Consider the following 24,827-nt stretch of genomic DNA (forward strand, 5'->3'; position numbering starts at 1 on the left):
AGACAGGAAGTAAAGATCCAGGGAGGCTCCTTGAATGATACTTCCCTGGGTTAGACAATTTCACCAGGAGGCAAAGTGCCAAGTTAAATGGGGAAAGCCATTTAACAATCTTTCTGGGGTTATTTCTGTCCAGTCAGACCCACTCAAACACAGGAATCAGTGAAGGTTTTAAAAAATTTTTATTTAGAAAGGCTGAAATGATTGTATGCTAATTTGAACAGGCAATCTGTACAAGGATTTTTCAGTTTTATATCCTCCACATTGGATTCCTGTAGAAAGAAAAATGAGTTTTTTCACACTGGATTTTTCGAAGTAAACACGTGATGGGCTTAAGAGTCACATATACTGGTTAGTGTATGTAACACAAGTGCATGAACACTCACCATTATGTGTGCTTTGTTCTTTCTTTAGACCTGGGTGGGGGGGGGGGGAGAAAAAAAAATCTGCTTTTCAGATAAATAAACCAGTCATTTATTCCCCTCTTTTTCTTGTTTAGAAATTCTCATGATCCCTCAGACAGTTCCCTCTGGAACGAGCTTTCCTCTTCTCCCCCAGCTAGCCCCAGTGGGTTCACCTTTACAGGCTCTGGGACTAGGACAGGAAGTAAGACTTGTGAATATTTCTTCACTGGGAAATTTTAACTTGACACGCCTTGTGTTTAAGTTTACTCACCTCTCAACTTCAGACTAGAGCTGACCAGGTATATGGCTTACTCCTTTCCCCTGCAAAAGATTGTTTGGGAACTAAGTCAACTGTCTTCCAGGACAGGCCCATCTATAAAAGCTATGTAGGTTTCACCAGACATTTTACAGAAATTACCAGCTAGTCCAGAATGCTCCCTGTTGGCTATAAGGCCACTCAACTTCCCACTAGTCACTTTTTATTCCAAGGGAAACTCACAGCTCAGAAATACCTTTCAGTCATAGTGATCAGACTGGGGCGGTATTGAACTCATCACTGGTGAGTGGCAATGTCATGGGTGGTTCACTAACGGCCAAAGACAACCTTTGGATTTAGCAAGTAATGTCTGCAGTTATCCAAAGCATCAAACAAAAACTGGTGAGTTCTATACAGCAGCCATAGATAACAGACTTACCTAAAAATATTCTCAGGCACTAGACAAGGAGCTGTACCTAAAACACAAAGACAACTAAGTCAGTGATACTTGCTTCTTGCATTATAAGCTGTCCCTGTCTAAGCTACCATTCCTAGAAAATCAGATTTCTGAGTCTCAACAGCAAATCATCAGCCGAACGAGATTCCATGTAAGTCATCACAGATGCCAAAAAAGGCATTTTCTCCCACTCAATACACTGTGTGCACAAACACATATGGAGATCACTCACCTCTGAGCAACAGTAACTGGCAATAGTACCTACGGAAGGACAAAGCTATGAGTGATACAAGTTCCCTACACACACAGTACCCCATTGTTATCTTTTCCAGTTTCTCAGGTGTTCATGTCTTTTCATTGTTTAAGTCATAGTGAGCTAGTTTGATTCATCATAGAAACTGCCTACTTGGTGGCATATGCCATACACACATTAATCAACTAACCTTTTAACTCTGGAGGCTTTCCAGGAATCTATAGCAACAAGCTGCTCCTGAATGAGAAGATCATGTAATTAGCAAAGTATCTAAAACAACCAAAACTATTCTAACTAGGGTTAATGGATAACCCAAGCCAAGCAAATGCTGTTCATTTGCTGTACCTCAGACAATTCCTATGGAATGAAATTTCATCCTTTCTCCCAGTTAGCCCCAGTGGGTTCACCATTACTGGCTCTGGGGCTAGAACAGGGGTAAGACAGGATGCCTGCTTTCCTCATTGGCACTGGAGATAAGCAAAAGCAAGCTAAGTTACAGGTACTCACCTCTTGACTCTTTGCGGGAGTCACCCTGAGCAGATCAAGAGGCATCTAGGAAACCAATAAATAAAGATAAAATAAGAGATCAAGAAACAGCACTATCAGAAACAAGAGAACCCCCCCCCATTTCCCACAATACTGAGAAAACTTACTGTAAGACAGATGACTCTATTAACGCTGTGATAACCTACAAAAGGGGAGAAAACGGTTGGTTACTCCAAATACTAGGATGAAATAAATTTCTTCATTAACAGAGACTGCCATCAGAACTCTAACATGCTATTAACTGTGGTACCTCACAGAGGATCAGCATTATCAATTCAAATCATCTGACAGTGACGTGTGGGCGAGGGAAGAGCACAACCTCATAAGAAGGAACCATGCTGCTTGCTGGGGTGCTGACTCCCTCCCCAGGGAAATCATTCCAAGAGGAACAAGCTGGAAGGAGCAAAAACACAACACTGCTCCACTGACCATTTGCTCTCCTGGTTGTTGAAAACACCAGAGACCACAACCAAGCCTCCCATTTGGAAACTTACCTGTATTCACCCTGGGAGGCAGTTGAATTCCTCAGGACTGATGAGGAGATCCTGGAGATAGAAAAACGAGGCATTATTTTTAGTATTTGAGAACTGCCATTAAAAGACCCTGGAGCATTTCGTGCCCACTTCTCAGTAGTAAGATGACATCACTTTTGAGTTCAGGCATATGCTTGTCATTTTACATTCATCATGGAGTGGCCAGTGCGATTTCAACCAGCAAGTCCCATCCTGATACTATGCTTCTACCCCCTCCCCCCCGCCCCGGCAACTGCAAAAAGCATCGCGTACCCACCTGCAGCATGAGAACACTTGATCCACACAGGGATAAGTCTTGTCTCATCCTTCCAATCTGTAAGCTCCTTTGAGTTAAACCACATCTGTGAGAAACAAAATAATACTCTTTCTTACTTTTATATCTCGTAGTTTAACTGTCCCACGTTAGTGCCTTAACAACGCAGGGCTAAAAGCCCAAACATTTGCTACGGACGGTGCTACTCAGAGTTTTTATGTTTTCTCCACTAATCCATCAGAAAGAGAGAGTTCAATTTTTGAAATCATCCCCGTAGCACATCCCGTCGGACTCCCGCATATTCAACAAGAAAAAAACGGCAGTAAACGGAGACCAAAAGCACTTACTCCAATGAGACCTGTTTGCGGTCCTTCAGCATTTGGCGCGCGTCCGAACCCTGCAGACAAAAGACATTGGGTCAGCACTGTGTCTCGTAAACTCGTTTTCCGGAGCTAAGACTGCGTTGCCGTACAAGGCCGGTCTCCTCAGAGTTTCTTATCCTCACGGAGCTCAGTACAGGTCTGTGAAAAGGGTCTCATCACAGAGAGGCCACTCGGCACGGGCCGCCATCGCCATCTTGTCCTTCACAAAGCCCCTGTTCCTTCAAGGCCTCAACACTAAGGCCACGTTTTCCCCCTTCCCCACGAACCCAACAGATACCACAAAGAGAGGCCAAGGCGCGGGCACGTTTGCACAGCCGTTTTTCTCGTAAAACTCAACAGAACAACACACTTACCGAAAGGTGTGGGTAAATGAGACAGAAGGCTTACCGCGAGACACATAAATACCATCTCGCAGAGGCCCACGGGATTTGGGGGCGGGACTACGGCGGGCGCAAGCGCAGAGGGAGCTTGGTGGATTGTGGGTAGAGATTTCTAGAGGAAGTACGAGAAGCTGTGTGCTTCCTGAAGCGGCGCCGCGAGAAAGGTGCGCATGCGCCTCAGGGAGTGCGGAGGCACTTGTAACGTGCTGCCGCGGGTCCTTTACTGCGACTTTTGGCGCTGAGGCCATCCCGGCTTCGCGCAGATCCTGGATTGACGCCCCGTGTCGGTCACAGCTGACTGCCCCACACCTTTCCCTGAGCATTCCCTTGCTTGCACACACTCTAAATCCGCGTGCAGGGTCCTACGCCATGGACCGCGAGCCTCACGAACCCTTCGCTGGCGTCATCTCGCTTCCAAGCCAGCCGCCGCCCAGCGAGCCTTCTGGGCCTGGTCCTCAGGGGCCCAGCGCGGGGGGCGACTCAGGTATTACTGGGCCCCTGGCCGATCTCGAGTGGAGGGCTCTTGCATGGAACCGTTTTGGTAAAGTGAATCAGGTTGTAGGTGCTCTTGAAATATAACAGTTTTAGGATATTTTCTGTAACCGGCCACCTTTGTCCTACTCTCTGGTCCGATTTTGCTTGGAGCTTGTAGTGGGGCTAGCGTTAGCCGACATTTAAAGCGCCGTTCTAAGCACATTGCGTGTGTGTGTGTATGTGTGTGCCCCCTCAGTCGTGTTCGACTCTACGATCCCATGGACTGTAGCCGGCCAGTTCCTCTGTCCATGGAATTTTCCAGGCAAGAATACTGGAGGCCATTTTCTACTCCAGGGGCTCCTCCCTACTCCAAGAGATTTTCCCAACCCTGGGATCGAACTAGGCGTCTCTTGCGTCTCCTGCCTTGGCAGGAGTCTTTACCAACTGCGCCACCTGGGAAACCCCTTAACGCAGATTACCTGGAGGGAATCTAGGTGTAAAAAGCTTTTGCAGAGCCGCGTACAACTCTTGCCTGATTGGCAGGGTGGTTCCAGTCATCTAAACCCTTGTTACTGAGGCCAACCAGTTTTAGTCATTTATGGTGCACACCTAGGGTATATGGCTGTTTTTAAAATGTATTATATGTACATTTTATAACCATTTATTAAGCTCTTACTGTGTGGTCTCCTGGATGACCTCATTTACTACTACAACCCTAGGAGGAGGCCATAAGGTCGTTTAGGCATGAGGAACCTGAGATCTGGAGGGGTTAATTAACTTGCTCAGAGTTACCCAGCTAAGAAATATCAGCCTAGGTGCAAATCCAGGCAGTCTTGATGACAGAGCCTGCACTTTGGATCACTCTGCTTTACTGCTGTCATCACACTGGGTATTTGGGGGCAAACAAGTACACAGGAAACAAATGGCATGATCCCTGGATACTGTTTCTCAATTTTTTTTCTTGTTGTCTTCCTCTCTCCAGGAGCCTTTAAAAAGCATTTCCGCCTCTAATCCCCACCATGAAATCTTAATAACACTTATATAACTGTGTATTTGCTTATATATTGTGGCCCTTCAGAGGGCCAGAAAGCTTCTGTTTAATATCTAGGATTTTCTGCCCTCTTCCTGTTCCAAGAGAACCAATTTTCACTCCTTTGGTGGCAGTGTTGTCCCCATGCATGTCCCAGCGAAACATAAGTGACAAATACCAAAAGAATCCCAATTTGAAAAATGTTATTATAACTAGAATAAATTCATGTATTCAATAATGTTAGATGCTTGTCCAAGTGGTTGATTGAAAAGTTGTAACAAAATGTGTAGAAAATGAAACAGATAAGTTATGGAAAATTCAGAAGGTCCAGAGTAGGCAGGGAGGTTGTGTGTGGGCATGGTATTTGGAGAATGTTTGTGGAGTACCTGGGCCTTGAAGGGTAGATAAACAGAGCCAGGAAGGAAATTCAGGTTAAGAGAAATAATTTGAGTGACAAGATTGGAGCTGGAAAAGGAAGTGTATGAATATAGTTCATGAAAGATGGGTTGAAGGGGAATCATAGAATATGAAGTTGGAAAAGATTTCCTAGGGAATGTCAAATGAGAAGGGCTTGAAATGCAAAGCTAAATAATTTGAACTATAGGTAGAATAACCTATAAACCAGGACTTATCCTGGTGGTCCCATGGTTAAGACTCTGCATCCACTGCATGGAGCTTGGATTTGATTCCTGGTTGGGAAACTAAGATCCCACACACTACACAGGGCAAGGCCGAAAAAAAAAAGGGTAAGTTGAGACAAGTCATTAATTAGATTGTCACAATAATTTAGGCAACAGATAAATGGACTCAAGCATAATGAAAGGGAAATAGGAAATAATTTCTAATACATCAGAAGTCCTCAGCTCACACCTGCAGGAATATAGGTAATGCAGGTGAGCCATAGGAACCTGATAGGGGTCTTGATACTCTTGTCTTTGCTACTGCTGATTGTGCCTTGCTAGAATATTGTCTGTGAAAAATCTGATCAGGAGAATCCAGAAATCCAAAACTGTTGATTAGTTTGCTCCTTAAAAATGTTGGCATTTAACTTAAATTTTTTTTTTTTAAATTTTATTAGTTGGAGGCCAATTACTTCACAACATTTCAGTGGGTTTTGTCATACGTTGACACGAATCAGCCATAGAGTTACACGTATTCCCCATCGCGATCCCCCCTCCCACCTAACTTAAATTTTTTAAGCATTTTCTCTGAGCCAATCAGAATATGCCTGTATACCCAAGGTGGCCCATGACTGAGTTTGCAGCAAATTCTGTAGTAATATAGAACCCACTGTAGAAAGGGGGAATGTTAAAGATTGGATATTTTTTTTGGAAGCTGTGAACAGGTTGAGTGACTTAAACATTAAAAAAAAAAAAAGAAAGAAAGAAAGAAAACCAGTGTTCTTGGCAGTTGGAGATCATGGCCATGACTTTCACTTAATGTTTATTCTACCAGTACTATTTATCTGTTGAGCATCTACTGGGTACAGGAGATACAACAAGGAACAAAGCAGACAGTCCTGTTATGCCCCCTTGGAGCTTATATTCTGGTAGAAAACACAGAAATAGACGAATAATATGTCAAGTGGAGTTAAATGCTGTGGTGAGGATTCGACTTTGCTGGTGATACAATGGGTTAGACTCGGAGTTTTCACCACAGGGGGCACGGTTTTGATCCCTGGTCGATCCATGCAGGATGGCCACACACAAAATTAAATGAAATGTGTGTGCGCGCATGTGTAAATATATTTGCTAAAGTGGTGCAAAAAGGCTGGACTGTTACATAATGTGAAATGAGAAAAAGAAGATGAAAGAGTTGGTGGAGGGTGTTGAATGGTAACATGTGTGAAGTGCTTTCTATGGCACATTTCTGGCACTGTAGTGAATGCTTTACATATGTTACCTTAATTCAAAAAATAGTTTTTGTGGTTACCATCCTCATTTTACAAATAAGAAAACTGAATTTTATATTAAGTTACTTACTCAAGGACACATAACTAGTGTGGCAGAGCTGTTATTCAAATCTAGTCTCTACTTTTGACCCTGTTAAGAAAAATTATCCAAAACTTGGAAATAGGCAAAAGTTATTACTAGGTGTCCTTTTGATAAAGGTAAAGCAGGCCTACCTAACTTGGGGATTACCTGGTTTTCCAGTGGGGTGTGTACCTTTGTTTGCTGTCCTTTTTATTGCTCTAGGTGTTTTGTAATTTGATAAGATTGCCTTCTAAGACATTGGCTCGTTTTGTATCTATGTATTAGAATGCAAATTCATATCATTCTTGTCTGGACTTTTAGCTGGTGAACCTCCTTTCCTAGAATTCTCTTTTGAACCAGTTTTAAATTTTATTTATTCTCATTAATTAATAGGCTGAATAAAATCTTTGACATGTGTTTATATTATTATGAGTCATGTTTTCAGTTTTTAAGATTATACTTTAACAACCCCTTGGGTACACTGCCTTTTGTTGGCCCATTTATTTATTCATTCAGAAAATATTTGTTGAGAGTCAGGATTTAAACTCAAGAGGTCTGACTCTGGAAGGAGCTTTAGACATTGTGCCAGTGCGAGTCTAATACCGTGCCACCCTCTGGCTAAATCTTGCTCTTTCCAGCAAATGTCTTTTACTTTAAAGAGCTATCTACACCTGCATCACCTGGGTGTCTGTTAGAAATACTGAATCTCAGTTCTCTCCACAGACCAAATGCATTTGCATTTACTAAAGATCCCCAGGTAGTCTGAATGCACACTAAAATTTAAGAAGCACTGGATATGTACAATACTGCTCACTTCTTTCTCAGGACACTTTTCTCTCATCCTACTTGATCTCTCAGTAGCACCTGTTGACCCATTTCCCTTTTTTTTTTTTAAATTTGGTTTTTCTATGCCATTACAGAAACATATGGTAACACCCTTTAACCTACCATGTTCAGTGACCCCATTTCCTATTTCTTCAAACACTGTTTCCACAGTGCTTGGGACCCTGCCCTCTTCTAGTGTTCCTCTTATGTTTTTGCTGTTAATGACTTCTTCATGATCCTTTGAGATATCTCTTCTGTCCCACTGTTCAAGCACGAATGTTCCTTCAGTTACATGTTCAGTCACTAAGTTGCGTCCGACTCTTTGCAACCCCATGGACTGCAGCATGCCAGGCTCCTCTGTCCTCCACTGTCCCCTGGAGTTTGCTCAGATTCATGTCCATTGAGTCAGTGATGCTACCCTCTGCCATCCCCTTCTCCTTTTGCCTTCCATCTTTCCTAGCAGCGGGGTCTTTTCCAGTGTGTTGGCTCCTTGTATTACATGGCCACAGTATTGGAGCTTCAGCAGCAGTCCTTCCAATGAGTATTGAAGGTTGATTTCATTTAGGATTGACTGGTTTGATCTCCTTGCAGTCCAAGGGACTCTTAAGAGCCTTTTTAGAATCGAATCACAATTTGAAAGTCATTTCTTCGGTGCTCAGCCTTCTTTATGGTCCAACTCTCACATCCTTCCATGACTACTGGAAAAACCATAGCTTTAACTATATGGACCTCTGTTGGCTTCTTAATATGCTTTTTTAATATGCTGTCTAGGCTTGCCTTCCAAGGAGCAAGCATCTTTTAATTTCATGGCTGCAGTCAACCTCTGCAGTGATTTTGGAGCCCAAGAAAAAAACTGTCACTCCTTCTACTTTTCCTCCTTCTATTTGCCAGGAAATGATGGGACCAGATGCCATAATCTTAGTTTTCTGAATGTTAAGTTTTAAGCCAGCTTTTTCACTCTCTCTCACCCTCATCAAGAGGCTGTGTGTTAGGTCTAGCTTTTGACTCACCCTGCCTGGGCCTCTTCATCCACTCCCAAGATTTTAATGGCCGTTGTTATCAGGGAAGCCTGGCATGCTGCAGTCCATGGGGTCACAAAGAGTGGGACTCGACTTATCGACTGAACAACAATGCCTATAGCTCCAACCCAGTATCTTTTTCCTGAGCTTCAGAGCTATGCACCCAGTTGCCTTCTGGATGAACAGTGTTGCTTGGATGGTTCACAAATTCTTTTGGTCCACAAAATTTATTTCCAAAATGAATTGAACCCACTCCTCCTATTTCACTCAATTGTCCAAGCCACCCCACTGCACTGCCCTAATTCAGGTCAGTGACCTGAAGGTTTTTGCAACAGATATGACCTGGCTCCCTGGCTGGCCCTGGTTTGCTGTCTCTAATCCATTCTCCATCTTGAAGCTGGAGTGATCTTTCTAAATAAAAAATGTGGTCCAGTCTCATGCCTCACTTCATAATTCTTCAGTACCCCTCCACAGTCTTTAGGTTACTGTCCAGATCATCAGCATAGCCATTGAGACCCCTTCATCACTTTCCTCACCACCACTCTCTCCCCAAGACACTTCCACTCTGCCTGCCCACCATAAACTTCCTAAGTTTGGGCATCAGGTCTGTTTAAGTTATATATTGCTTCCCTATGACCTAGCAGAGTACAGGACACGAAGTAGGACTCAGTATATGTTAATTTATCCCTATAAATTTTCAAATGATCTTTACCCAATCCTTATCAAATGAGCTGGTGAGAGAGGTCTGGTGATTTTTCTGATAGAGCAACCCTGCCCTCACCTGGCAGCAAGAGGCACTGCTTTACTAAATGGAATTCAGTTCAGTTCAGTTGCTCAGTGGTGTTGATTCTTTGCGACCCCATGTACTGCAGCACACCAGGCTTCCCTGTCCATTACTAACTCCCAGAGCTTGCTCAAACTCGTGTCCATGGAGTCGGCGATGCCATCCAACTGTCTCATCCTCTGTCATCCCCTTCTCCTGCCTTCAATCTTTCCCAGCGTAAGGGTCTTTTCCAATGAGTCAGTTCTTCACATCAGGTGACCAAAGTATTGGAGTTTCAGCTTCAGCATCAGTCCTTCCAATGAATACAGGACTGATTTCCTTTAGGATGGACTGGTTTGATCTCCTTGCAGTCCAAGGGACTCTCAAGAGTCTTCTCCAACACCACAGTTCAAAAGCATCAATTCTTCAGTGCTCAGCTTTCTTTACAGTCCAACTCTCACATCCATACATGACCACTGGAAAAACTGTAGCTTTGATGAGACGGACCTTTGTTGGCAGAGTAATGTCTCTGCTTTTTAATACGCCATAGCGTTTGTCATAGCTTTTCTTCCAAGGAGCAAGTGTCTTTAATTTCATGGCTGCACCCACTGTCAACAGTGATTTTGGAGCCCCCCAAAATAAAATCTGTCACTGTTTGCATTGTTTACGCATCTATTTACCATAAAGTGATGGGACCAGATGTTATGATCTTAGTTTTTTGAATGTTGAGTTTTAAGCCAGCTTTTTCACTCTCTTCTTTCACCTTCATATTACATTGGTCTTTGGCACAAGGAGACAGAATAGGAGCTTGTTTTGTCAGCTCCATGCATCACCCTGGCAGTGCAGTACTTGTAGGAGTAGTGTGTCCCTTTGGGAATATGTAGTTGTTAAACAAGATTTGTTAGCTATAACTTCGGTGGAATTCTCCCTCCCTTGGAAAAAAATAAGCATTATAAACTATGGCTTCATTAGCAAAGAATCTAGTTTTAGACTTGTAAGAGTCTAAACCATATGAAGTCTAAACCATATGAAGTAGTCCAGAGCTAGGCTAACAAGCGTATCTGTTAATTCAGCAACTAGTAGTTATGTAATGGCAGAATAGAGCAGTGGTCACCAGATTCTTTTGCTTGTTTCTTTCCTATGTTAAGGAAAAAAAAACGACTTTCACTGCTGATGGTCTGGGTTCAGTCCCAGGTTTTCAAACTAGGATCCCAAAAGCTGTGTGGCACAGGGGAAAAAAAAAACAAACCCCAAACAAAAAAGCTGATACAGCCTACGATAAGAAGGTTTTTAGAGTAAATTATATTTTAGGTACATTATCAATTATTTGAAAAGGTAGAAAAATTTTCAAAGGATGAGATACAAATAGGAGTTTGCACATCCCCCCCCCCATTTTATTTATTAGGCTGAGCCAGGTTAGTGGTAGCACATGGACTCTTTTTAGTTATGGCATGTAGGATTTAGTTCCCTGAGCACAGAGAGCTCAAACCCAGGCCCCCTGCCCTGGAAAGTGCAGCGTCTTAGCCACTGTACCACCAGGGAAGTCTACACGTTTTCTTTGTAAGTCCTTGTGCTCGCTAAGAGAATGCCTGGGTTTGAATCCTGGCATGCTTTCTGATGAAGGCCAAGTCATTTCGTCTGTTTGATGGTTTCTTTCTTTTCGCGGTAGATTCTTTTTGGTGGGCACTAATGTGTGATGCAGAAATCTTTGGCTCTGTGCACTCTCCCACATGTCTGTCACCATTCTCCATCCCAGCCCTCACAGCCTTTGATCTTCTAGTCCTTTTCCTTCCAGCCCTCTCATCTGCTGGCCAGACCACTGACCGCTGACCTAGAGTGTGTCTATAGTCTCACCTTGGGCCATTTCTGCTTCTGCACAAGGTGGATCGTCAGGTGGATAGCTGACAGATGTTCTGTCTCCACTGTCTTTCAAGGCCTCTTCTGAATGTGGCCGTCATCATTTTCAGTTGGTACTCATAAGTTGACCTGTCCATAAATCATGCTTGAGCTTTTACTTCCTCCTATAGCAGGTTATACAGGACATTCCTGATGACTGCGAGTTTTTTTGCACAAGGGGTGGGGATGCTTTTACAAATACGGTGGATATCGAGAGGTCTGGGCTACCAGCTTGTGCAGTTTGTCTGTATCCCCTGGTTCTGCTTAGTCTTGATTCTGGAAGTACCATTTCCATTTTTTGAAAGACTGCTGCTGGTCTGGTCTGACTTTTTGACCTCATAGGTCCAACTTATAATGGCAGCAGGGCTGATATAACTCATAATGGAGCCGTTCTTGTTACTTAGTGTTTCATAATGAAGTGTTCCAATAACACGCCAAGAGCTGTTTCTCAAAAGGTGCGTCTTTCTCTGTTGTGAACAGCTTGACCTTGTTCTACAATTTCAGCCACCTGCTTTGCCCATGGGGGCTTGCCATAGGCTCCACAGTGCATATTTTTCCAACCCCATAGGTCTCTTGGATGTTATGGTTCAAGTGGCAGGACTTCAGGCATTTTAACCTGGACCTGCAGTACACTTTCGTATTCTTGAGTCGCACTCAAAGTTGGTAACTTACCATGTCACCTGGTGTATAGATGGGAGTTTTAGTTCCACAAGTGGCTATGATAAGCATCACCATCCATGTATCCTTGCTGTCTTTAATGGTGGCTCTAATCTCTGTCCCTCTCTCTGTACTCCCTAGGATGTGGTAATTTCTTTTTATTTACTATCATGACTGAAGAGTGGGGGAGTTTCGATTTTTTACTCTGCCTTTCCCATTGTGATAGCCCTTCTCTTGTAGGCCAAGGACCCAATGTAGAGGTTACCCCTGAGTATGTTCCACTAAACACTTGGGAACTGCGGCAATTACCTCTTCTAATGGGAATAATGATGATGCTTTGGGCCTCAAGGCATGAGTGTCAGTTCAGGTCCTGTGTCTAAAATCCTCAAAATGTTTGCATGTTCTCCTTTTCCAAATGTATAGTTCTTTTAGTAGATGATGAGTTTCTTTTCGGGAAGAACTGGGAGAATCATAGTTTGATGCTCCTTCCCCTAGAGACTTGGTTACCTCTTCAGTAACTGAGTTTGGGATGTGAAAATTGCTCAGACCCAGGAGCTGAGAAAGAGATTTTGATTATTTCTTGTGGTGACTGTCCTGAGTCTTATGCTCCTTTTTTCTTTCTCCCTTCAGGTTGTAGATACTCAGCAGCACCCTCATTGGCTTCCCCCTAGGGATACCACTGTTTATTATGTCTGCAGTTGTCTCTGACAGGTTCCAGGCCCCATGGCTAACCCTCCAATCTTGCCAGCCTTATGATAATTACAGCTTTCTGACTTGTGGCAGTTAAGCAGTGCCTCTGTAATTCCTCTTCTGTATTTCTTGATGGGCCTTGCTTGATAACTCAGTAAAGAATCCACTGCAATGCAGAAGACCCCAGTTCAATTCCTGGGTCAGGAAGATCCTCTGGAGAAGGGATAGGCTACTCAGTCCAGTATTCTTGGGCTTCCCTTGTGGCTCAGTTGGTAAAGAATCCACCTGCAATGTGGGAGACCTGGGTTCGATCACTGGTTTGGGAAGATCCCCTGGTGAAGGGAAAGGCTACCGACTCCAGTATTCTGGCCTGGAGAATTCCATGGACTATACAGTCCATGGGGTCGCAAAGAGTCGGACACGACTGAGCAACTTTGACTTCACTCTTACTTGCTGGGGGTGAGCGGGAAGTAAGGATGTCAGCTCTGTAACTTCGTCTCCCGGCCTGTAGAGGAGAAGCACCACCGAACTTCCGGGTGACACTGACGCCCCTATCAGCAGTGCATTCCTGATGGCCTTGGTGAATGTTGCATCCTCTGGGCCCTTTCTTGGAACTCAATTCTCTGATGGGTCTTCTAGCCTCACGTAATATATTCATTCCAGCATGTCTGCTTTCTTCAGCCTCTTTATTGCTTCCTCTGTCATCTGTTAGGGCAACTCAAGCATATCTGTTTCACTCAGCATAGGCCATTGCTTTCTCAAAGCTTCTATAAGCCACCGAAACAGTGGCTTTGCCCCACCCACTGGAATCCTTGCCAGGGGTTAAGTCCTGTGTCCCAGGACATTTCCCTGAAGTCCCTGGATTCTTACTGGTGATCATATCCCTGGTCCCCAAGTGCTTACTGGGATTGCTAAGAGTTGGAGTAACCCCCTACATTGAGTCTTTAATTATTTATTTAGGCTGCATCAGGTCTTAGTTGCATCACACAAAATCGTCATGTGGGACTTTTCCTGGCAGCACAGGGATTCTCCAGTTGTGGTGCATGGGCTGAGTTGCTCCACAGCACGTGGGATCTTAGTTCCTCACCCAGGGATTGAACCTATGTCCCCTGCATTGCAAGGGGATTCTTAACCACTGGACCACCAGGGAAGTCCCCACATTGAGCCTTTGGTCTGGGAAAGAGAAAGTAGGAATCTCTGAAACTGTTCTGTCCCCACTCCATTGACTTCCTTACCTCCCATTCTTTTTTTAACCCATTGCACTCAGGGTTCTGTTCTGGATCCACTTGTTTTCTCACGTGCCTTGAACAATTTATCTATTACCATGACTTCATTTGTTATATATATACTGTTGTTGTTGTTGTTGAATCACTCAGTCGTGTCTGACTCTCTTGAGACCCCGTGGACTGCAGCACGCCAGGCTTTCCCATCCTTCAGTATCTCCCGGAGTTTGCTCGGATTCAAGTGCATTGAGTCAGTGATGCTATCTATCTCATCCTCTGTCACCCCCTCCTCCTCCTGCCCTCGATCTTTCTCAGCATGTCATTATAACTCAGTGTTTACCTGCCCTATGTTATGAAGCTCCTGAAGAGTTTGTTAGAAGAAATACTTTGGAGCTATAAACCAGCTTCTTCCAACAGGAATCTTTCTGAGGATGGCAGCTGCTCAGGGAACAGCTCTGCCCTCTCCTGGCAGCAAGAGGCACTGCCTCTATTAGTCCGGGAGCAGGAATGTGCAAACGCACAGTGCCCGGCAGTGAGCTTGGAGTAAGATGTTTACCTGCAGGGCAAAGGTTCAACCTGGGAACAGAATTTCCTTATTTCCTGAAGGCCGGGGAGGAATATGCCAGTTGGAAGCTCTCCCAGAGAAGGATTAGACCGGGTCTTGGAAGAGCCAAATTTGTGAAATTTTTAAAGGAACATCTTTAAGATTGCGTTTGTGACCTTGAATGGGAGTTTGGGAAGCAAAGCCTGATGAGAATGTTTTTTTTTTTCAGTTGAAGTATGGTTGATTTGGTGTTGTGTTAGTTTCAGGCAAGCAGCACAGTGATGCAGCTACAACCACATGTACACGTATATAAATATATACATTCTTTTCAGATTCTTTTCCCTTATAGGTTAGTATAAAATATTGAGTATAGTTGCTCTACATTGGTCCTTGTTGGTTAGGGAATCTTAATTATAGGTTGTTCCTTTGGGTTTTGGCCCAAGATCATTATCTGTTCATATCATTTAACATCTCGTAAATCCTCTACCTGAGGATGCTTTTATTAAGTGGAATTTTGGAACAGGGAGATAAACTCGAGGCTCTCTCCATCCATTCCCCATGTCCACCAGCTGCCGAAGTTCCTCCATGAAGGGTGTGGTTCTTTCTTTTGGGATAGGATGTCATTAAAAAGGAGACTGTTGGTGCTCTTGTATCATTTAGTTTTTGGAAAAAATTTTAAGGTGAATCTCCTATTTCTCCCTTTTCTTTAGCGTTATATTTTTGATACACTTTGCCTGTCTTTTTGTGCCCTAGCTCTTTAAAATTTAGTTTTTGGAGAAAATTTTAAGGTGAATCTCCTATTTCTCCCTTTTCTTTAGCATTATATTTTTGATACACTTTGTCTGTCTTTTTGTGCCCTAACTCTTTAAAATTTAGTTTTTGGAGAAAATTTTAAGGTGAATCTCCTATTTCTCCCTTTTCTTTAGCGTTAAATTTTTGATACACTTTGTCTGTCTTTTTGTGCCCTAGCTCTTTAAAATTTAGTTTTTGGAGAAAATTTTAAGGTGAATCTCCTATTTCTCCCTTTTCTATAGTGTTATATTTTTGATACACTTTGCCTGTCTTTTTGTGCCCTAGCACTTTAAAATTCAGTTTTTTATATACTCTAGATATGTTCTACAAATTATTTTGTCCCCTAGTGATAAACCCTTTTACAGGTTTCTAAGTTTTTACTACTATAATCAGTACTTCAGTGAAATCCTCTGTATGTTGCTTTCTGCACATTTATGAGATTTCTCTGGGTTATGAATCCAGGAGTGACATCGATAGGTAATATCTAAGTGTATTTTCAATTCTACAGACTTTTGTACATTGCACACCTAGAGTGATTATACCAGTTAATGTTGCCACTTAGGCAATTTCACGCCCTTGTCATCCCTTGGTTCAGTCAGATGTTTTGCCAGTCTGATGGACATAAAATTGTTTTCTTGTGATTGTAATTTGCATTTTATTGATTACTAATAAGTAATCTGTCAAGAGTTCAGTGGCCATTTTTTTGTGTATCCAATTTTGTGAGCTTACTGTTCCTAGTCTGTAAATTGTTTTTCCTGCTGAATTGTTGCCTTTTTCCTTACTGGTTTTCAGTGAAACTTTATATGTTTTGTACAAGACTCTGTTGTCTTATTAGTTTCAGATACTATGTCTTCTACCTTTTGTAGCTTGTCTTTTCAGTTTGTTATGGTCTCTTGTGATGCGCAGAGTTTTCGTGTAGAATTTATTCGTTCTTTTCTTAATGGTTTGTGCTTTTGTGTCTTGTTTAAGAACTCCTTCCTTACCTTGAAAATCAGAAAGATACTCTCATTTTTTTCTAAAAATTTAAAATATTTGCTTTTCATATTTAGGTCTTTTAGCCACTTTAAATATATTATTGTGTTTACTTTTAAGTAGTCACCTAACTTTATTTTTTCAGTGCCATTTGGTGAAGAGCTATTCTTTCCTCCAGTGGTTGTAATATTATCTGTGCATATTTTAAGGTTTCAAATATGCATGAGTTTCTTTCAGGTTTCATATTCTGTTCTGTTGGTTCATTTATCCATCCCTTTGGCTATTTCATGTTATAATTATTACTTTAGCATGCTACTGTTATTACTTAGGAATATAACATGCTTGATATATGGTAGGATTTGTCTTCAAAAGTATTACTTAAAAAATATCTTTACTGTTTTTAGCCCTTATCTCTTACACATGTGTTAAAGAATCATAAAGTTCCCAAGAATGGACATTAAGATTTGTATTGGAATTGCAGTGGATTGATAGACTGTCTGGGGATGTTGATGAAAAAAATTAATCAGTAGTCAATCTAAAAAAGAACTGGAGAATTTTCTTTAAGCCAGCTGGAGGATATGACCCAGGAAATGATCTTTCCAAAAGCTCTGAGGACTGTTCCCCTGGTAGAGGTCAAAGCAGAGTTATAGAACTTCTTGAGACAAAGGGTCATACATCAAAGTAGCATAGTCCAGCAAGGCGAGTTGTGAGTTATTGTGACCCCTTACAGAATTGAGAAAGGAATGTTATTTTCTAAGGAGTTACCTTCCTGGTGCCAGGAGGAAGTTGCTTTTGTTTGTTTTTGCAAGTAGGCATTGCTGTGTCTTCTGGGGGGATCTGGTTCATGCAGATGCGCCAAAGGGGAGAGGGCAGTGGCTAAAGCGGCCAGGGAAAGTTTATGTCAGCTTTTCTTATCCTGCCTTAGAATTTGATTTCATCAGGGAGCATTAATTTCTTTATGACATCAAATCTTTCTGTTTACGATTATGAGACGTTTCTCCTTTTGGCCTTTACACTTGCTATTCCCTCACTTAGAAAACTTTCTTTTAGGAAGCTCCCTTGTTCCCTTACCTCTTTGGGTCTTTGCTCAAATATCACCTCATCAGAGACGTCTTCCCTGAATCAAGTAATCTCCTCATCGTACTCTGCCTTTCCACAGCACTTGTAATCATTTGACATGTTACGTGTGTTTGAGTATTTATTCTTTAATTTTCTTTCTTTCACTTGGTGAAATTAAACGTCATGAAAGCAGGCTGTCTTTGCTTGCTACCACCCCGGCTCATAGAACAGTGCCTGGCATATACTAGGTTCCCTTTATTTTTTGTTTGAATGTGTTTCTGTAGGATATTATCTTTTCCTTCATAACGAAGTCATCTATTCACTGTTAGATTTAATCTTAGGTCTCATAGTTTTCATTGCTAGTGTATACGGCAGCTTAAAAGAGACATTTTTTTGGAGAAGGAAATGGCAACCCACGTCAGTATTCTTGCCTGGGAAATCCCATGGACAGAGTAGCCTGGCAGGCTACAGTCCATGGGAGTCACAAAAAAGTCAGACATGACTGAGTGACTTTTACATTATACAGGCATGATCATTGGCTGTTGGTGATTAATCAGGCTTCGGCTCCTCTACCCTCTCTGGAGAGTGAGGGGTGAGACTGACAGTTGCACTCTTTATTCTAGAGATCCCAAAGATTTTAGAGGCCCTGGTGCCAGGAAAGAGGACTGAAGACCAAGTATGTATTTGGTCCGTACAGCATGTGGGATCTTAATTCCCTGATCAGGGATTGAACCTGTGCCCCTTGCCCTCCTGCAGTGGAAGCTCAGAGTCTTAACCACTGGGCCACCAGAGAAGTCCCAAATATCAGTATCACAGCCTGGAATTGCAGCACCTCTGGGCACATGTCATTGGGGACTTAACAGTGGTGAAGAAACTGCAAATCAGGCTGTGGTAATCAGATGACTGTAGCTGTTAATTCTTTAGTTCCTATCCTAGGAGTATGTGTTTCTTCAAGGAAGAAGTTTATTTCCTTTCTCAGACTGGTTACATTCTAGCTAGCATTTCATTAGTGCAACAGTTTCTATTTTAATTAGAAAAGAGGGTTTCCCTTCTTAGTGATCTGTTCACATTTTTTAGTTTGTTTTTAATTTCTCTGTAGTTCAAATTATTTTACAGAGTGTTGTTGAAATTAACCAATTTAGTTGCAATGTAAGGAGCTATTTTAAATTCAGGTTTCTATTATTCCATACTTGTCCCTAAATATCTACTTCTCAACATTATATACCCCCTTTTCACCTTATTAAATATAAAAACAGGGACTTCCCTGGTGGTCCAGTGGCTAAGAATTCACACTCCCAATCCAGGGGGTCCAGGTTCTATCCCTTGCCAGGGAACTAGATCCCACATGCCGCAACTAAGAGTTCACAAGATATCCTGCCTGCTGCAACTAAGACCCAGCACAGTCAAATAAATAAATAAATAATTAAAAATATATATAAGAACATACTTTTTTTCTTTATTTTTTCTTTTCTTTGTTTTTGCTACGAGACATTTGGCTACCTTAAGAGAGTCATAGTTACTCCTGTTGTTTATCCCCCGCCCCTTCATTGAATTTCTTCACTTTGACATTCAAAGCACTGGGCAGAAATCACATCGTGTCAACACCCGCCGTGGGCCTTCGCGATAAAAACATATTTTAAAAATTTAGTTAGGCACCTGTTTCCCTCTATGGAGCCCTAAGATTTTTTCTGTAACTGACCCTAAAAAGGAGCATAGGTAGGAGCTGGGGCAGATGTGGGCAGAACTATTCAAATACTGAGTTACTTGCCTTGAGGGAATGAAGGAAGAGTTTATGTTCGGGAAGTGAATATTGAAATCAGGGATCCCAATGCCTCATTGTGTGTCTTTAGGATTGTTTTTTTTTTTTTTTTTCTTTTTTTTTTGGAAGAATCTTTCTCACACCTCTCTATCTATGCCTGAGCTGGCTCTTCGAACTAGAACACTTTCATCCAGATTTCCTGCCAGAATCAGGGGCTAAAATTCTAAAATTTCTCCTCTTCGTGCTCTGTTCTCTCTGAAAAGCGTTCTTGGCCCTACCATCCCAGACCCTCGGTTTCCCTCATGATAACCCCTGATCGCTCAGGCCAACGGTTTTCACTCGACAGTCCTTACTATTCTCGGTTGTCAGTTTTGGGAATGCCCTTTTTCGTAGCATGGAAGTGCTTGTGTGGTCTGTGTGTTGGTCTTAGTGAAGTTGCCCCCACCCCGCCTGCCACAAGCGCCAGGCACAGCACCCGGCACAGTGCTAGGTAGCTACTCGGCAAAGGGGGGTGTGGTGGGGAGCGAAGGGGAGAAGGGAAGGAGAGTGGAGGAGGGGACAGTCGTGGGAAATGCGGGAGACTTCCCCCAAAGAAGATACGGAACCTTTCCACTCGGGCGAAAGGGGCTTCCCGAAATAGGGTGTTCGGGTGTCCTCGTGGAAACTTAAGTTTGAAATGGGGTCAGTGGCACTAAGAGAGTGGGATCGGCTTGGTAGCTCTGTGAGTTTGGGGAGGTGAAAGTTGGGGTAGGCTGATCGGGATTTAAGTCAGCTCTCAGTTACCCCGGAAAGATCCGAAGGGGCTGGCCAAAAGGAGACGAGGGACTGCGCAGCTGCTCCAACACGTGATCCGAGAGACCTGTCTTTAGGATTGTATTGCTGGAAAGCTCTGGTAACATTTAGCCATGTTGAATGTCTGTGAAAATCAAAAGTGCTTGAAAGCTTGGTTTATTTATTAATGCATTTATTAATATTGTTCATGTAAATATATTTGTATAAATACATTTATAAGACATGATTTGAAATACTGAATGCAGGAGCAAGAACTGGCACATTTTAAGTCTGGGTGGAGACTTGGAACCATTTCCAGTTTGTTTAGAGAGTTTTGCAGCAGAAGCTTGTGTGTGTATGTGTGTGTGTTTCTTCCTAAGTGGAGATATTGTACCTATATTAATCAGGCTACAGAGTTTATACCAGCATCTAGCTGGACAGGGAGGACAGGAAGATACAAGAGCTAAGAAAATTGCCCATGTGCTTCTGGCCTAGAAAACTGGAAGAATAGCTGTGTCACTCACTGAACTGTGATCCTGAGCAGGGGGGTTGAGGAGGAGAGGCTGTAGGGGGTTGTGGGACTCTCAGGATCAGATTGATTTTGGATAATTAGAAATACAGAATTAACTAAAAATTAGTGGGTCATAATATTTGACAAAGATTTGGGGGTCATTTAGTTGATTTGAGAGTAAATGGGTTCCTTGAGGGACTGAGTCAGGTACAGCATTTTGCTTACTATTGCCAGTTTATTATGAAGGCTACAACTTGGGAACAGCCAAATGGAAGAAGGCTAGGTGCAAGGAGTGGGGGGTGGGTGCCACGCTGCCAGCACCTTGATGTGTTCACCAACTTGGAAACTGTAGATGTGATCATCATTAGGTATTGTTACACAGGTACAGTTGATTAAATCGTTGCCATTGATGATTAATCCAATCTCACTCCCTTCTCCCCTTCCCAGAGGTTGGGGAGTGGGACTGGAGGTTTCATCAGTCCAGTCATGCCTTTTTGGTAACCAGCCCGATCCTGAAGCTGTCTAGGAGCCCATCAAGAGTGGCCTCATTAGAGCAAAAGGCATTCCTGTCGCCCAGGAGATTCTAAGGGAGCTAGGAGCTCCGTGTCAGTAACGAGGGACAGAGACCACATTTACGTATGTTTGTTTGTATTTTTGGCTGCACTGGGTCTTCATTGCTTTGCTTGGGCTTTCTCTGGTTGCTGTGAGCAGGCTTGGTAGTTGCTTAGTAGTTGTGGCACACAGGGTTAGTCGCCCCGAGGCATGCGGAGTCTTTCCGTACCGGGGATCAAACCCATGTCTCCTGCAGTGACAGGTGGCTTCCTGTCCACTGCACCACCAGGGTAGAAATATGGATGCATTTTCCTTGCATTATAATTATCCACCTGGAAAAAAATGAGATTAGTTCCCTACCTTATGCCAGAAGTAAACATCAATTAAAAATGGATTGAGGAGTGAAATGTCAAAAATAAAGCCTTTTTTTCTGTAGAATGTATAGATGAATATCTTTCAGGCCTTGAAGCAAGGAAAGATTTTAAAAATAGGATACCAACCACCCCAAAAAACATGGAGTATACAAGAAAAAAGCATATATATATATAAATTATTTAACTATTTGGCCATGCCATGCGGCTTGTGGGATCTTAGTTTCTGACCAGGGATTGAACTCACTCCCTCAGCAGTGAAAGCAAGGAGTCCTAACCACTGAACTGTCAGGGAATTCCCAAGACGTATTTTTGATGGATAACTTTCGTTCCTCAAAAGATGCCTGAGTGCCCATATCTTGACTTCTAATACTATTCTCCAATAAAACGGACTACGGCTCCTTGGAGAAATGCTATTTCTAGGGCTGGGGCCCTAGAGAATATACAAGATGAACCTGAAGCATCTTATAGTGCCAGAAAGTAAAATGCTCAAAAAAAAAAAAAAGAAAGAAGAAGAGGAGAAAGGGGCATGTGTTAAAAGGACGCAGTGGCCAAAGTGAGAGAGCTCACAGTGGCAAAAGCTGGAATAATTGGAGCAAGAAAGCAGTACAGTGTTCGATTCTAACCCAAAGTATAAAATAATTATCCAAGAATCCATACTGATATAAATAAATGAATAGATAGATAAATATATGAGAGGGAAGAGAGAAATCTTCTGCACAGAAAAATCCCAAATAATTTATGAAGGTACGCCTCCCTCTGGGAGCCAGAGTGTAATTTCATCCCTCTTGCGTGTGGCTGCACTTAGTGACTTCCTTTCAAAGAATGTGATGATAGTTTTGAAGAGCACAGGAGATGGGGAAACTGACAATACCCACCAGTATTGTGTGACCACAACTGCAGAAGGAGCTGGCGTTGGAGTACTTCAGTGTTCATTTAAGGAATCATTTAATCTCTTATTACCAGTTAGCCTTTTGATGAGATCAGTATTCTCTGATCAGTTGAGTATCTGATGTCATCTATCCAAGAGTAATACCTTCTCTATCTCGTCCATAAATTGATCTGTATCTCTGGTGTTTCTCTTTTAATATTTGGTTGCATTAGAGAGAATGACTTGCTTCAGTGTTGTTCAGTTTATTTGACTATGAGATACTTTGCAGATGGTGCATTCATTTCTCTTCTGCAACGAGAAGGCTTTGCTTGTTTTTCCTTTATTCTTTCTGGCTTTTATCCCCACTCACATTCCTCACCCTTAAGTAAGACAACTCTGACAGTTCTCTTCACCAGCCAGTGTCCCTCCTGCAGGACTTGTAATAACAAATAATATTCCAACACTGCTTCTAAGCGCGCCCCTTTGGTATATGTGCTGCCGAGGCGAGCGCGCAAGTGCGCCCCTTTGGTAGGGGTCACGTTCCTTCTCTGCTTTCATCTCGGTGGCGCTTTGACTTCCAAGTGCTCAGTTCCTTAACTTCAGCCGTCATCCAGTTTTCGAATGGCTAAACTCCTCAAGGCTGATGGGTAGTTTAGAGGTAGAGCCTGGATGCTTTTTTCCTGGGTCTTTGGAATTATACCTTCAGCTTTGGCAGTGTTCCAGAGTCTGTTGGACAGTCCCTTAAGTTTCTATCTTCCCATCTTTGCTCTGTTTTTGGAAATCTTTTTTTTAAACACACTGAAGAGGGAAAACTTCCATATCTTTGGCTAAGATCAAGTAATCCTCACCTGTTGGGAAACATGGGACATAAATTTTTGCAACAGGGGATTAGAAAGGAACTTTTTCTGTGGACTTAGCCCTGTGAACTTCAGGGCCCCAACCGCCCTACACCCCCACAATTTGCTTGAATGAGTGTAAAGTCCTGAAGACTTTAATGACCTCATTAATAGATGGTGACTGCAGCCATAAAATTGAAAGATGCTTACTCCTTGGAAGGAAAATTATGACCGACCTAGATAGCATATTAAAAAGCAGAGACATTACTTTGCCAACAAAGGTCCGTTTGGTCAAGGCTATGATTTTTCCAGTGGTCATGTATGGATGTGAGAATTCGACTGTGAAGAAAGCTGAGCACCAAAAAATTGATGCTTTAGAATTGTGGTGTTGGAGAAGACTCTTGAGAGTCCCTTGGACTGCAAGGAGATCCAGCCAGTCCATCCTGAAGGAGATAAGTCCTGGGTGTTCATTGGAAGGACTGATGCTGAAGCTGAAACTCCAATACTTTGGCCACCTCATGCGTAGAGTTGACTCATTGGAAAAGACCCTGATGCTTGGAGGGACTGGGGGCAGGAGGAGAAGGGGACGACAGAGGATGAGATGGCTGGATGGCATCACCAACTCGATGAGTTGGACATGAGTTGGAGTAAACTCCGGGAATTTGTGATGGACAGGGAGGCCTGGTGTGCTGTGATTCATGGGGTCACAAAGAGTCGGACAGGACTGAGTGACTGAACTGACCTGAACTGAACTGAATCTGTCCTTATTGGCTCTGGACTCTTGAACTACTTTTTTCCTTGCTTCAAGAGGCTAAATTCTTCTTGAACAAATTATATACTTTGAATTCTATAGTAAATATTAAGTTCTGTATTTAGCAACATACACTGTAGGATTGTAGGATCCCTAGCCACCTTCAGCCCTCTTTCTCTGCTGTCTTGCTCTGTTTCTTCTTTGTCCTCCCCTTCAACCAGATTTATCACTTTGTTTTATTTAGTTGAACAGTTACAAGTCTTGGTTTTTTTTTTCCTGCATAAACAGCTTCCTCTTGATACTATACAATGTTTAAATTCCTTTTCACTTTATTCCTTTATCTTCACATACTACTTTTTTCCCTGTAATTTTTTAATTAAGAAATTTTAAATACAATTTTAAATGTTACTTTCCATTTACAGTTATTACCAAATATTGGCTATATTCTCCATGTTATATACATCCTTGAGCCTATTTTATATCCAGTAGTTTGTACCTCCTGGTCTCTCACCTCTATAGAGTACCTCCCCCCCCCACACACTGGTAACCACTAGTTTGTTCTCTATATCCGAGTCTGCTTCTTTTTTGTTAAATTTACTAGTTTGTTGTATTTTTTAGACTCCACATATAAGTGATATCATACAGCATGTATCTTTCTCTGTCTGAGAAAGATATTTCACTTAGCATAATGCCCTCAAAGTCCATCTGTGTTGCTGCAAATGGCAAAAGTTCCTTCTTTCTTATGGCTAAGTAGTATTCCATATATATACTATATCTTCTTTTATTCATTTGTCTGTTGAAGGACACCTTCCATATCTTTACAATTGTAAATGCTGCTGTGAACACTGAGGTGCATGTTTCTTTTCAAATACATGCTACTTTTGTTGAGTTGCTTCTAAGAAGGGAAATACCGCGTTTTAATGATAATAGCACTTATTTACCGCACACTTATAAAGTGCATACTTCTGAGCAGGCAGGTTCATCAACAAGTACCACAAGGCTCTGCCACTTGTCTTGAAGTGCTGA

At 42.5% G+C, this 24,827-nt stretch overlaps 1 protein-coding gene, 1 long non-coding RNA gene and 9 other non-coding genes across 12 annotated transcripts in view; 2 read left to right on the top strand and 9 right to left on the bottom strand.

Moving 5' to 3' along the window:
* Positions 1 to 163: 163 nt before the first annotated feature.
* LOC136168817 (uncharacterized) lies at positions 164 to 3,512 on the bottom strand. 2 transcript variants are annotated; one of them, XR_010663346.1, is made up of 12 exons: positions 3,436 to 3,512; positions 3,047 to 3,096; positions 2,703 to 2,787; positions 2,408 to 2,458; positions 2,021 to 2,055; positions 1,875 to 1,919; positions 1,558 to 1,604; positions 1,347 to 1,375; positions 1,097 to 1,133; positions 673 to 722; positions 384 to 413; positions 164 to 269 (listed from the first exon to the last, which is right to left on the bottom strand). It is a non-coding gene; the product is annotated as an uncharacterized lncRNA (long non-coding RNA). The 2 variants fall into 2 exon arrangements; XR_010663345.1 differs by having other exon boundaries at positions 1,097 to 1,375.
* On the bottom strand, positions 508 to 633 carry LOC136170102 (small nucleolar RNA SNORD22). Its single transcript, XR_010663548.1, has one exon. It is a non-coding gene; the product is annotated as a small nucleolar RNA SNORD22 (small nucleolar RNA).
* Positions 898 to 965, bottom strand: LOC136170101 (small nucleolar RNA SNORD31). The gene has a single exon (XR_010663547.1). It is a non-coding gene; the product is annotated as a small nucleolar RNA SNORD31 (small nucleolar RNA).
* On the bottom strand, positions 1,212 to 1,281 carry LOC136170099 (small nucleolar RNA SNORD30). The gene has a single exon (XR_010663545.1). It is a non-coding gene; the product is annotated as a small nucleolar RNA SNORD30 (small nucleolar RNA).
* LOC136170095 (small nucleolar RNA SNORD29) lies at positions 1,446 to 1,512 on the bottom strand. The gene has a single exon (XR_010663541.1). It is a non-coding gene; the product is annotated as a small nucleolar RNA SNORD29 (small nucleolar RNA).
* On the bottom strand, positions 1,709 to 1,834 carry LOC136170104 (small nucleolar RNA SNORD22). Its single transcript, XR_010663549.1, has one exon. It is a non-coding gene; the product is annotated as a small nucleolar RNA SNORD22 (small nucleolar RNA).
* LOC136170096 (small nucleolar RNA SNORD28) lies at positions 2,127 to 2,202 on the bottom strand. Its single transcript, XR_010663542.1, has one exon. It is a non-coding gene; the product is annotated as a small nucleolar RNA SNORD28 (small nucleolar RNA).
* Positions 2,535 to 2,606, bottom strand: LOC136170097 (small nucleolar RNA SNORD27). Its single transcript, XR_010663543.1, has one exon. It is a non-coding gene; the product is annotated as a small nucleolar RNA SNORD27 (small nucleolar RNA).
* Positions 2,901 to 2,976, bottom strand: LOC136170098 (small nucleolar RNA SNORD26). The gene has a single exon (XR_010663544.1). It is a non-coding gene; the product is annotated as a small nucleolar RNA SNORD26 (small nucleolar RNA).
* Positions 3,513 to 3,622: 110 nt separating the features above from the next.
* The window catches only part of SLC3A2 (solute carrier family 3 member 2), a 29,586-nt gene continuing 8,381 nt past the window's right edge, over positions 3,623 to 24,827 (top strand). Inside the window, exon 1 of the mRNA XM_065937559.1 lies at positions 3,623 to 3,946. Within this exon, the coding sequence (XP_065793631.1) occupies positions 3,832 to 3,946 (115 nt within the window). The 5' untranslated portion in view covers positions 3,623 to 3,831. The remainder of the gene's footprint in view (positions 3,947 to 24,827) is intronic.
* LOC136170183 (U2 spliceosomal RNA) lies at positions 14,974 to 15,159 on the top strand. Its single transcript, XR_010663612.1, has one exon. It is a non-coding gene; the product is annotated as a U2 spliceosomal RNA (small nuclear RNA).

This window comes from Muntiacus reevesi, chromosome 5 (assembly GCF_963930625.1).
Source record: "Muntiacus reevesi chromosome 5, mMunRee1.1, whole genome shotgun sequence".
Classification (NCBI taxonomy): Eukaryota; Metazoa; Chordata; class Mammalia; order Artiodactyla; family Cervidae; genus Muntiacus; species Muntiacus reevesi.